The sequence below is a fragment of the Misgurnus anguillicaudatus genome, chromosome 21, assembly GCF_027580225.2.
Source record: "Misgurnus anguillicaudatus chromosome 21, ASM2758022v2, whole genome shotgun sequence".
NCBI classification, from domain to species: Eukaryota; Metazoa; Chordata; class Actinopteri; order Cypriniformes; family Cobitidae; genus Misgurnus; species Misgurnus anguillicaudatus.
This window is the reverse complement of record NC_073357.2, coordinates 50,880,860-50,893,588: the sequence shown is the minus strand read 5'-3', so window position 1 is coordinate 50,893,588 and position 12,729 is coordinate 50,880,860. Positions and strand designations below refer to the sequence as shown.

Below are 12,729 nucleotides of genomic sequence, written 5' to 3'. Positions count from 1 at the left end.
GTAAAAGAGCTTTGCAAGCAAGACAAAGGGCAAGAGGAAAATTTATTACTAAGAGACAAAGCTTACTGAACAAAGATGAAATATGAGTAAGCAGTGTATAATGGGGAAACGTAGAGACAGAATGGATTTAAACTACTGTACAGTAAAATTACATAGCGCTAGAGAAAGGAGGTGTGAAGAGTGTCAAAACAAAAACAGTGAAAACAGTGTAAATTTGACCTTTTTAATTGAACATTTGAAGTATTCAGCTTTTAATAAGTATTTTCCTACCACAGATATGACTGCTTCCATTACAAGAATGAATTAAATTACCTAGAAGTAACTACAGGTAGCTGTAGTCAATACAAGGCAATGAATGTAAAACGCATATCGATTTGGGGTCAGGCATGGGTTACATCAGTGCACTTGAGTACAATACAAAAATCTTCACTCTTCTACTTAAGCTGAGATTTCAGTAAGGGACTACAGCCTGAATCCCGTAAAACAAAAGTTCATCCTACAAGACTTAAATTGAGTTTATCTGTAATGCACATTCCTGCCGTTTCTATTAGAATTTATTATAACCACTAAAGTGGACACATCTTTAAAAGCCAGTGTAAACCATGGGTGTGATGTTTCATGCAAACCCACAAGGATTATTACCTATGACCATGGATAATTCCATGTAATTCCTATGAAAGCCTTTTTATAAAGTGTCTGACAAAATAGGTGAAGCACCATGCATGCTGTTTAATATCTGTTATTTGCAGTGGATGGACAATGGAAAAAATAAAATACTACTTTGTATCGGAGGTTAAAGTTGGTAGAGTGTGGAATTTGGAGACATATTGATACTGTATATATTATTTTATTTTCCAATTAGAGTGAATTTTTCCTTTAGTAATGTGGGATGCTGTAGTGTGTCATACTGTATGCAATAAATCTAAATTATAGAATAGATTTAGTTAAAGAGCTTAATCTCAGACCTAAATCCATTTGGTTTAATATAAAAGAAACTGAAATGTTCAATAGAGCATTATTAAATTATTATAAATCAAATTACACACATTAGATAACTGCAACATCATCTTACAAAACCAAAAAAAGAAAATTACAGTCATGAAAACCCTCAGGGCACTGTCTGGTCATCCAAACCTTCACATGGTGATGCAGATTCATTTATCTCTGCAGGTGCTTCTTTCTTAAGGCTCTTGAGGCATTTCTCAAGTCTCTTCATGCACAATGTTATGTCATCTTTGGTTATTCCAATGGCTGATGCTGCATTAAGGTACGGGCATGGATAAGAATTTGCATGTGACATGAATCCTTGGAACGTGTGACCACTAACAGTCTGCTCCACACCAAGTGGAATCACTCTGCAACAAAGATATTTATCAAATGAGCATTATTCATTAGCATTTATAGTGATGAGTGTCCTGTGGAAACTTAAGCATTAAATCTGAGTGCATTCAAAAATAAAACACATTTCTTATAATCAGGAAGCTTCACCTATTAACATATGACAGTCCTCTATTACTGAATGCAACAAATTACCTTCTCACCAATTGGGAAACAAACCCACAGGCTATAGAGCCACTAGATGGGTGGATAAAACTGATGCATATGGCTTTGCTATATGCCTATTACATGAACTTAAAGGATTAGTCAATTTTCTTAAAAAAGAATCCAGATAATTTACTCACCACCATGTCATCCAAAATGTTGATGTCTTTCTTTGTTCAGTCAAGAAGAAATTATGTTTTTTGAGGAAAACATTCCAGGATTTTTCTCATTTTAATGGATCCCAACACTTAACAATTTTAATGCAGTTTAAAATTGCAGTTTCAAAGGACTCTAAACGATCCCAAATGAGGCATAAGGGTCTTATCTAGCAAAACGATTGTCATTTTGGCAAGAAAAATAAAAAATAGGCACTTTTAAACCACAACTTCTCTTCTTCCTCTGGCTGTGTGACGAGCCTGCGCGACCTCACGTAATTGCGTAACGACATGGAGAGGTCACGTGTTACATATATGAAACGCACATTTGCGAACCATTTTAAACAATAAACTGACACAAAGACATTAATTAGTATCATTCAACATACAACAACGTCGGAAAGGTCCTCTTTGTCCACACTTGTAAACACAGAGGCGTAGTTTCGCATACATCATCCGTGACCTCTTGACGTATTATGTGAGGTCGCGCTGGCGAGTCACAGGACTGGAGGAAGACGAGAAGTTGTGGTTTAAAAGTGCATATTTTACATTTTTTTGCCAAAAATGACAATCGTTTTGCTAGATAAGACCCTTATGCCTCATTTGAAATCGTTTAGAGTCCTTTGAAGCTCCGTCGAAACTGCAATTTTAAACTGCATTAAAACTTAAGTTTTGGGGTCCATTAAAATGAGAATCTTCTAAAAGCCATCTTCCGCTTTTATCTAAAATGAAACCTTTTTTAACGTTGAAACATTTTGAGCTAGTCATGCATGCTTTTATTTCTTCGCGTCTGGACTACTGCAATTCACTTTATACAGGAATATCCCAAAATGCACTTTTGCGCTTTCAGTTAGTCCAGAACTCTGCGGCTAGACTTTTAACAGGAACCAAAAAGCGTGAACACTGTACCCCCATTCTCGCCTCATTGCACTGGCTTACTGTTCGATTCCGAATCGATTTTAAGGTTTTATTGTTTGTTTTTAAAGCGCTGAGTGGACTGAACCCTCAGTACATCACTGACCTCATCCAAATGAATACACCGGCACGTTCACTGAGATTAAATGGCCAGTTACAGCTCGTGGTTCCTAAGTCCAGACTCAAATCCAGGGGGGGACCGGGCTTTTTCCGTAGTTGGCCCAAGACTGTGGAATGCTCTGCCTCCTCTGGTCCGTGCGGCCCCCACAGTTGAATGCTTTAAGTCTCGTCTTAAGACCCACTTTTATTCCTTGGCTTTTAACACTGCGTGAGTTATGTGGTCCTGTGTCTTTTATTATTTTGTTTTTATTTATTTTAAATGATTGTGGTTTTTTTAATTGTGTGCCTTTTATTGTCTTTTGTACAGCACTTTGGAGACTGTTCTTGTTTGCAAAATGTGCTATAGAAATAAAGTTGATTGATTGATTGAGAAAAATCCTGGAATGTTTTCCTCAAAAAACATAATTTCTTCTCGACTGAACAAAGAAAGACATCAACATTTTGGATGACATGGTGGTGAGTAAATTATCTGGATTATTTTAAAGAAAATGAACTAATCCTTTAATACTGAAATCTATAAAAACACTTTGACTGAAAATAGTAACTTCCTCGCATAAAAAATCCTAAAAAAGCATGTTTGAAAAAGTTTCTATCTTTCTATAAAAGTAGTTATATTTATAATTGATTAATTGAATAGACAACAAGGACAGATCAAATAATTGCAAAACACATTTTACAACCTACATAATGTTCAAATAAGGCCACATACTTGCATGAATGGGCAGACCTAATTAATTATATCTGTAGAGAATACTGTACTGTAAAAATAAATAAATAAAGAGCTCAGATGCAAAGTTGTTCAATGCCACCTCTGCCAAAATAAGATAATGATAATGACATTAACCAAAAGGTACATATTATATGTTCATCAAATACCATCACTTTTAAATTAACTTAATTCCTGCCTCAGGTCATTGAGAAATACCAGTTTGTTGAGAGAATCCGCTAAATGCTGATTTTCCATTAACTACACAATAATAATAATAATAAACAATAAACACACGCAATATACAATAACACTCAATTATATAATAATAATATCTGCCAAACAATAAGAAGTTTTCCAGTCTCTCTAATTGACAAAGACCGTAGTTATTTTTTTAGCACTAAAGTGTCAATGTGAAATAGATATTTATATACTTCACATACTGTCTGTATAGCGGCATTAAATAGACATGCATACGTGGCTCTGAATATCAGATTCTTTCCCTAAGGGAAACATTAATACACTTCTTTACTGTAACCCTGCCCATTCATGCATCTAGCTTTTGTTTCAAAGGAATTTATTTTTAGTTTATATCTACGTCATCTACAAATATAGTCTAAATGTTCTAATGATAACAACATTTAACTTTTTTTCATATACCAGAAAACAAAATCTATTGTATGTAATTGTACTGTACTGTAAATATCACTGTAAGTTACAGTGTATAGTTCGTGGCAGGCTGAAAGCAAACAGAAAAGATAATGCTACAAGGTAAACCCATGAGAATGAGCTCAATGTGAATAACAAGAGTGGACAGAAAGACTGCTTTACATCAATATTACAATATGTCATTCAGCATCCAGCAGTTAATATTGACCATAAGAGTAAGAGATGTCTGCTTGTCTGTTTTATCTCTACATTTTCAGACAAGATCTTGTGCGTTTTGTTTTTTTGCATATTGCGAAGATATTATCATTCTTGTCCCCGGGTACACACAGTGCAGTTATTTATGGATTCGGCTATTCCAGAAATAATGTTAATGACTAATTTAAATACCAAATTATTTAATTATTTAAATAATTGCGTGTCCCCCTTTATCCTACAGGCAGAGGAGCAGATAATATCTCACCTGGCCCCTGACACCTGTCTGGTGAAGAGCATGGAGCCCAACTGGGTGACTGCTTTATCACTACGCCCCTGGAGACTGTTCAGTGACATGGCTGGAAAAAGAAACACCATTTAAAGGGTCATAAAACACTGCAACACATTTGCTGACATGTGCTGAATGTGATGAAAAAATTATAGAAGGCAAAATACAAATGCACATGACTCTGCATTTATTTGTGCTTTAATTGCGTTCCTGTAGCGGTAAAGTTGGTGCTACAGTTGTACCTAAATGCAACTTTCCACGACTGTGGTGAAAACTGTATGCAAACCGGATGCAAATTTAAATGAGAACTGACCTGTACTAAAATAGACTGTGACATGATGCATTTTTGAAACAGACATCCCAAAAAGATTTTTTTATTATGGTAATGTGGCCTATTGATACTGAACAGGCTATATGTGACTATCAGTGCAACCAAGGAAAGACCACAGTATGAGACATAAGATATATTTTATGATTTCTCACCCAGTGATATTGGATTGTGTGGCGTGTGCAGCAGTCTCTCTCCATGTTTCTCTGCTAGAGCTTTCAGCTCCTGTGCCAGGTGGCCGTACAGCTCCTGCGGGCCATACAGACAACTCCAGTTATATATAGCTCTTCATTTCTACTCACAAAGCTTTTTTTATTTGCATATACTGCGCTCTGTTAATGTTGCAATTTTGTGTCTGCTGGCCTACACCCAGCAGCAACAGCTTTTATTATAGCTTTCTATTTTTACACCCACTGTTTTTCCTTCTGAAGCTTTAATGTAATCGAGTCAACACAATCAGCTGTGCTGGTAGTGCTGCACAGTCCACCGCCGAGATCGATTACAAATGAACTGCACGAGGCCTTCAGGTTACCTTTCAATGATACTACAATGATGCTAAAAAAATTCCACAGATACAATACGCCTAATAGGAACGTGATATAGCTCGGCTTCGGAGACACGAGGCCACAGAGTTTAAGCAATGTAACATGAATGAATTGACATGTATGAATAATGTGTGCTATTAATTTCTAAACAACAAGATAACTTTTATTATTTGAGCAGTGATAAAATGGGTAAAATAATATAATAGATCTATATGTGCTTTTGATTTAAGGCACAATAGGAAATTTTAACCACTGGAGGTCGCTAAACAACTACAAAGGCGTAGCTTGATGACACTATGGAGTTCATGTTCATGGATGACGTAATGAAATAAAGTTTAATAACAGTTACATTATAACGTAAGCCAACAGGGTGGCTCGAAAGAAACAAAAACAGAGTGGCATGCTAGATGCTACAAATACTACTGCGCATACACCACTATGCAGATCGATCGACGTATGACATCACAAATGCGACTAGACAGTTCTGCTTTCGTAAATACTTTGATGTTATAGCCTGATCTAGGAGGAATGTTACAACAGCGAATTTTAAACATTGCTGGAAACATTATGTATAATGCAAATACACAAGTGAACAAAATATATAACACTGTGCTAAGAATTTTTGGATATTTTCATATAAAAATCTAACATATGGTGCCTTTTAGACTAAGAATTTTATATGGCCACTACTCATATTTTCATTAAAAAAAAAGTTTACTTATGTCAAAACACAGTTTAGAAATACTTACCTCTTTGGCTGAAACATTGTAGGCCACTTTATTTGATCAGAGAGAATAAATAATATAAATTATATAATCAACCTGTTTCAGACCAACTACATTATTAATAATCTGGTTGCATTAGAAGCAAATCAATAACCTCCATAGTTTCCATATCACATGATGACTAATAATGTTTTCCTATATGCATGCATACCCTTAAAAAAAGGTGCAATTTGATGCCATAAAAGAACAGATACAGATTTTGGCTGTATGGTTCCATAAAGAACCTTATGGTTTCAAAATTTGGTTCTCTGTAAACTATTAGTAAATGGTTCTTTAGACCAGTGGTCTAACAACATGGCGCCCGCATGCGTTTGAGAGTCTGTGTGTTGCCCGCCAAAGCACATCCTATTAATAGCCTTAATTTTTATATTTATTTATTACATCGTTTTTATATCAGCTTGGCTTCTTTTAAATCCCCCATCCTAGAAATGCACTTTTAAATGTGTTTCTATCAAAAAATGCGTTTTTCGTTCAGAACACGTGAACCAGCTGAAACGGACAAGGAGATCAGCGAGAACATAACGGCTACCGTAGTTGCAACACGCATTTGGACAAGCGAGGCATTAGAGAGCACTATTCGTTTGAATGCAAAATACAATTTCACCACTAGATGGGAGAAAATCCATCTTACTGTGCCTTTAATACTGACCAAGTAATGTCAAAGATTTAAATCAATGTGAAATGGTTGAATAAAACTTTAAGGGTTATATCTCCCTGGATATGACTTTGAGACTTTAGCCTGGTTTTCACAGACAGAGTGACAAATTTAGCTTTGTAGCTCTTTGGCGTCTCACCTTCCTCTCAGACAGAAGTTTCTTGTAGCCGCTGGCACCGAGAGAAAGCAGAGTAATGAGGACGTCTAAAGATGGAGAGGCCGAAGCTCGACCTGGAAGAAAGCAAAGCATTTTTGATGTCAGTGCTCAGTGGGAGCATAGAGACAGAGCGCAGTTATGCTAATTTGAAAACCACGCCCACCGGGGGGGAAACAATCCAACAGTCTCCATTGACTTTGTATTACGTGAGGCTGCCTCCTTGTCATTTCTGGCTTATAACAAAAAACAGAATAATGCCTAAAAGCTGCTGTGTGACAAGGTGTACAGCTAACAAACTCAAAAATACATTTTTATAAGCTGTTGACCCCAAAAAAATAGCGTGTAAAGACACAAAAGTGGATCCCTGATTACGTTTCCATCCACTGGGCGTAGTTCTAATAATAGAAGTACTATAAAAAGTTGCCTGTAGCCACTTTTGTTTCTTCAAACGCTTGTTTTTTGATGTTGACAGCTTATAAAAACTTATTTTTGGGTTTGTTAGCTGTACACAGCAGCTTTTAGGCATTATTCTGTTTTTTGTTATAAGCCAGAAATGACAAGAAGGCAGCCTTTTACAATACAAAGTCGATGGAGATGAATGGAGTGTTTCCCCCCCGGTGGGCATGGTTTTCAGGTTATGACGTGTTGCGCTCTGTCTCTATTGCATTAGCAACAAAAAAGGCCATGAGTTCAAACCCAGGGAACACAGATACTGATAAAAATGTATACCTTGTATAATGCACTGCAAGTCGCTTTGGATTAAAGCGTCAGACAAATGCATAAATGTAAATGTAAGCACATAAACATTTATGTAGAGGAATGCATGGTTTGTGATGGGATTTAATTAAAATAAAATACTGGAACTTAAAAGATTCATATATTTATATGGATATATAAATTACATGAATACATAATCTAGTACTGTTGTTACCATAAAGCATTGAAAAACAAGACCTGCAGAGCTGGAGATAAAACTACTAACTTGTTTCCCCTGACTAACTCACTCTAGTACACTGTGAAAATCAATAGTAGAGTGTTGGGGATTCCTCTGCAGTGCAGAAATAAGGAGGAGGGATATGCGGGTGCCAACAGAGAGCAATGCTGTAGTGCAAATAAATGATGGAATATTATTATATGGACTGTATTAGGGAAGATTTTGCATAAATAATATTCAGTATCCTTTAAAGGTCAACAGCTGAAATTTTAGTGAATTTTAATGGGTGGTTCAATGGTATTTCATGCATTCTGACTTATTAACACAGTTACTGTATAGAGTTGTTTCCTCATGCTAAACATAGGCAAAGTGTCAAAAAGCAGTTGGACGTGTTACAGAGTATTTCTGTGCCTAATGCACTTCGCCAGGGTTCGTTTAAGTTTCGGACACTTTTTTTCGATTACAGGTCCAGCTGACGTTTCAGGGGTTTCTATACGTGCACTTCTTTTATGGGCACTTCCCCCGGAAAACCCCGCCCACCCCTCAATCAGCGGGAGACACTAGAACTTACAAACATAACATCACGCGACAGCTTTGTTTAATTTCAAAACTTAAAAAAGGCACGTAAGAAGAAGTGTGGTTTTGGATGTAATGATAAGAATGCCAGTCTTATGAAAACAATGGATATAGTTTATAACCCGGGGAGCAGCGGACTTTTGCGTGTGTGTTTGATGCGGTGGATTTTCCCAACCGGGTCATGAGTTGCATGCAGTAAGTAAGACTTCTGTGTTATGTTGGAAATAGGCGCGTGCATATTATAAAAATGACACGAACATGTAGTGAATCATAAGTTAAACAGTGTTGTATAAAGTGTTGCATGATTCGTACTCGCTCCTCCCGCTGTAGTAACTCCTCCTTTTTCATTTTTTTGTACGTTGTCGGAGAGATTCGGTAAAACTAATCTTTATTTTATAAATCTAGTTAAACGAAAGACTCTTCGGAGATATAAAGGATGTAATACTACTCTATAGGTACTCCAGATTAACATCAGAAATGCAGAACAGCGTGTGGTATGTGAGCTTTAAGTAAAATAATAATGCACTAGTTTCATCGATTATAGCTCTTATAAATGCCTGTCTTACCTAGTATTTTTGTCTTGTTTTCAGTAAAAATATCTAAAAATTCTTAAATTAAGATGTATTTTCTTGAAAAGCAAAATTACCTAGAAAAAAAGTCTAGTTTTTAGACAAAAAAATATTAAATTTAAGCGTTTGTGCTTAAAACAGGCAAAAAAAATCTGCCAATGGATTAAGAAAAATGTTCTTGAATTAGTAAGTGAACTTATTTCAAGAATTTTCTGCTTATTCCATTGGCAGATTTTTTTGTGCTTGTTTTAATCACTAATTTACTTTTTGTCTAAAACTAGACTTATTTTCCTAGGTCATTTTGCTCATCAAGAAAATACATCTTAATTTAAGAATTTTTAGATATTTTTACTAAAAACAAGACAAAAATACTAAGTAAGAAAATGTATAGACTTCATATATAGATGCATTTAGACTGCACAATGCATATAGACTTCACAAATCAGATTCATACAGATCACTCATATATGGCATCTTTAAAGTTTTAATAATGGTACACATACCAGGGTACATTTGACTGATTTCCTTTATGAAGGCCTCATCAAAACCAGCAATGATAGCACCACCAACTGGGACCATGAAGTTTTTATCAAGACTTTGGACAAAGGCATCGATTCTTCCTACACGTGCTCCCTGTAAAGGCACCACATAAGCCAACAAGTCAATTTCATAGAGAAAGTCAATAATCAAACAAACAAAACAAATGAATGATCCACTGTACTGAATGTAAGATTATTGTGAGGTTAAATATTACCTGTTGAATAAGGTGCATACATTTAGATGACTGCACGCCATAGGCATTGTTGACTATGTGAGGGATATCATGCTTAGCACACAGTACAGCAAGTTCCTCTAGTCTGGAAAAAAATGAATAAATCAATGGACCCAAAATATTATCTGAACTACTGTAAAGAAATAGTTCACACAAAAATGTGATTCTTAAAAGAAAATAGTACATGTTTGAAATTACATGAAGAATACAAGAAAGAAGATGAAAGGCTCCGGAAAACTCTTTCCAAAATCTCATGTTGTGTTTCACGGATGGGGCTGGAATGGCTACATTTGCAGTTTTGGGTTTTGACTTGGTGCATGCACTTCTACATGGCTAAGTAAAGTACATCTTTTAGTAAAGTAATCGTATAATTTTGACCTGCCTGTCAGGAACACGTGGTGCAAAACAGGATGTTGTGGAATGGACACACAGGATGTTTTTGGCACCCAACTCCTCAATCTTCCTCTCAAGTTCTTGCAGGTTTGTTCTTAGTTCATCTCCCTCCAGAACATTCTCAATAACCACGGGTTCAAAACCTTGGACAATTAAAAGCACATTTGATACAATTCATATTTGAAGCATTGCTTCTGTTTTATGGTAAAATGGGTTTCTGTGCATATCACAACAAGTATATTGCAATGGTTTAATGATTGAAAAGTATTGTGTATTTAAAAGTTTAGGTCAATAAAGATACCAGAGAGTGGCGTGACAGAGATGATGCTTTCTTTTTCAGAAAGAAAGTGAAACATGTATGATTGTTATACAGTTTGTTAGTTTTTAAATGCATTTTGATACTAAAAAATTTTCTACGCATCATTCTATGGAATATAATCTCATTACTTATCACAAATGGCATTTTTCTCCAATATCATGCAGCCCTAATGTCTTCTTAAACAATAAGTACTGTAGATAGAGAACATAACCAGTGGTTCTCTATAAATCTTACCAGCAGTCACCATAGATTTAAAGCAGGACTTCTGGTCAATGCGAGGCCAAAGGATGTAGCGCGCCTCAGGCCTTCTGTGCCTCAATGTGAGAAAACACAACGTGAGACTCATCCCGGTCGCCATTGGGACCACAAAGCATGAAGTTGCACTCCTAACACCTGTTAAAACAGAGAGAGATGTGTATACACGAGCTACGTCACAGAAGAAAAGAGACAGCTGTAGGACTCATGCCGATTGTAAACAAGTGTGTAGCTTAACAAACAGAAAGGTCAAGCCAGTGGTGAGAGCTCACCTGTAAATTTCAAAACATCCAGTACTACAGAATTGGTGATTTTATTTAAAAGACTGGAACCAGCAGCTTTGGGCTGAATAGCGGCAATGTCCCCTGATCGACCAATCCCGTGAATCAGTCTAAAACAACATCAAAACTCCATATCAAAAAACAGATTAATGCAAAGATTTTTGGTGATGAACTATTCTTGCTAAAACAACATAAACCATCACAGACATTCTAATGGGTTTAATGGTTATAATGGAAATTGTATTGGATTTAAAAACTATATTGGGTGTCTATGTGTCAGGTTCTATTGGTGGGATGTTGTCTAATAAACGGGAATCTTATGAACACAATTAAATACTATTGAAAAAAAACAAAAACAGACGATATAAGAAATGTAATAGTTTTAATGATAAACAGCTAATTGTTCATAATGGTATTTGAAAGGGTTTTGGAGAATTTGTAGTGTATTTTTGTTTTTCTCTTTAACCACCCCTCATTTTAATGATTATAAATGTGATCATCTGACAGACACAAAACCTTACAGTAACTATATATCCAACCTGAAATGTCTTCTTGCCACCAGGCTTGATGAGACTCTGCCCTCCCTCTCTCCCACACCGCAGTTTCCTAAGAAGTTGTTGCTGTCCATGACTGCCAGTTCGTTCAGAAAGAGCTCTATTGTGCTTTCGTGCCATCCCTCCTCTGGACATTTTCCCTGCAACACATAGCTGACAGTCAAAGTCTACAGACACTTCCCTGCTAAAAGAATATAGCAAATCCTAATGGTTCCCATTACAAACACAGTAATGAACCATCAGCAGCACTGATGTAAATACTATACTTTGTTAATGCATACTATAGTATTCTGGAACATGTTAAATTGATAAACTGTAGTAAATACATGTTATATTTTAATATTTATTATGGTAGGATCCAAAAACACTATAGTAACTATATATCTGACTATATATAAAACGAATGTATACCACAGTATTTCTTCACGTGTGTAAACTGAATCATTACCTGTTCTAAAAGGACTCGAATCAGCTGCTCGTGACCGCGACGAGCCTGCAGTCCCTGCCGTACATATGAAGACGACACGATCTTTTCGCTCAGACTGAAGTTTTCGCTGTTCATATCCCGTTAATCGCGAAACTTGGAGCAGGTTTTAATATTGCTTAGTCAGGAAACACACGTGCACGTGTTTATGTGTCGACAGGACCTAATACTGTTTGACAGTAATAAATCACTGTGCATCTGCAAATACTGTCTTCAGTTATTTGTCTTCGTTTCTGTTAGATTAAGGATGAGCTAGTGTAAGGTTAAACATTTTCTAATTATCTGAGTCAGCATGAAGTTCAAATCGGAGTTCACTGTTTATTTCCTGGTTGAAACTCCGCCCCTCAGTGACGTGTGTATTTCAACGTAAAAGTCAATTACCTATTTTTCAGATCCTCATGATGCACTCGAGTCTTCTCATTATCGCAATAATATTAAACCAATCAGAGCTATGTTTCAAAAGGATATTGTTACACAACCATGTGTAATTACATACTAACAGTTTGAAAAAGTTTGGCTTTTACCTAATCGTTA

The 12,729-nt window shown here is 36.1% G+C and overlaps 1 protein-coding gene across 1 annotated transcript; it reads right to left on the bottom strand.

Moving 5' to 3' along the window:
- Positions 1-209: 209 nt before the first annotated feature.
- sepsecs (Sep (O-phosphoserine) tRNA:Sec (selenocysteine) tRNA synthase) lies at positions 210-12,539 on the bottom strand. The gene is made up of 11 exons (XM_055212240.2): positions 12,160-12,539; positions 11,697-11,851; positions 11,149-11,267; positions 10,856-11,014; positions 10,292-10,445; positions 9,892-9,994; positions 9,641-9,770; positions 7,041-7,132; positions 5,072-5,165; positions 4,568-4,658; positions 210-1,355 (listed from the first exon to the last, which is right to left on the bottom strand). Exons 1-11 carry the CDS (start codon positions 12,271-12,273, stop codon positions 1,109-1,111), a joined length of 1,458 nt encoding a protein of 485 aa, XP_055068215.2. The 5' UTR covers positions 12,274-12,539; the 3' UTR covers positions 210-1,108.
- Positions 12,540-12,729: the final 190 nt, after the last annotated feature.

Excerpts from the sequence above, each read along its gene's own strand:
- sepsecs (XM_055212240.2), bottom strand. The coding sequence starts at position 12,273 with ATGAACAGCGAAAACTTCAGTCTGAGCGAAAAGATCGTGTCGTCTTCA. Across the intron at positions 9,995-10,291 it reads GCACCACGTGTTCCTGACAG|ACTAGAGGAACTTGCTGTAC; the intron begins GCAGGTCAAAAT and ends ATTTTTTTCCAG. Across the intron at positions 7,133-9,640 it reads AATCAGTCAAATGTACCCTG|GTCGAGCTTCGGCCTCTCCA; the intron begins GTATGTGTACCA and ends GCTTTCTTCCAG.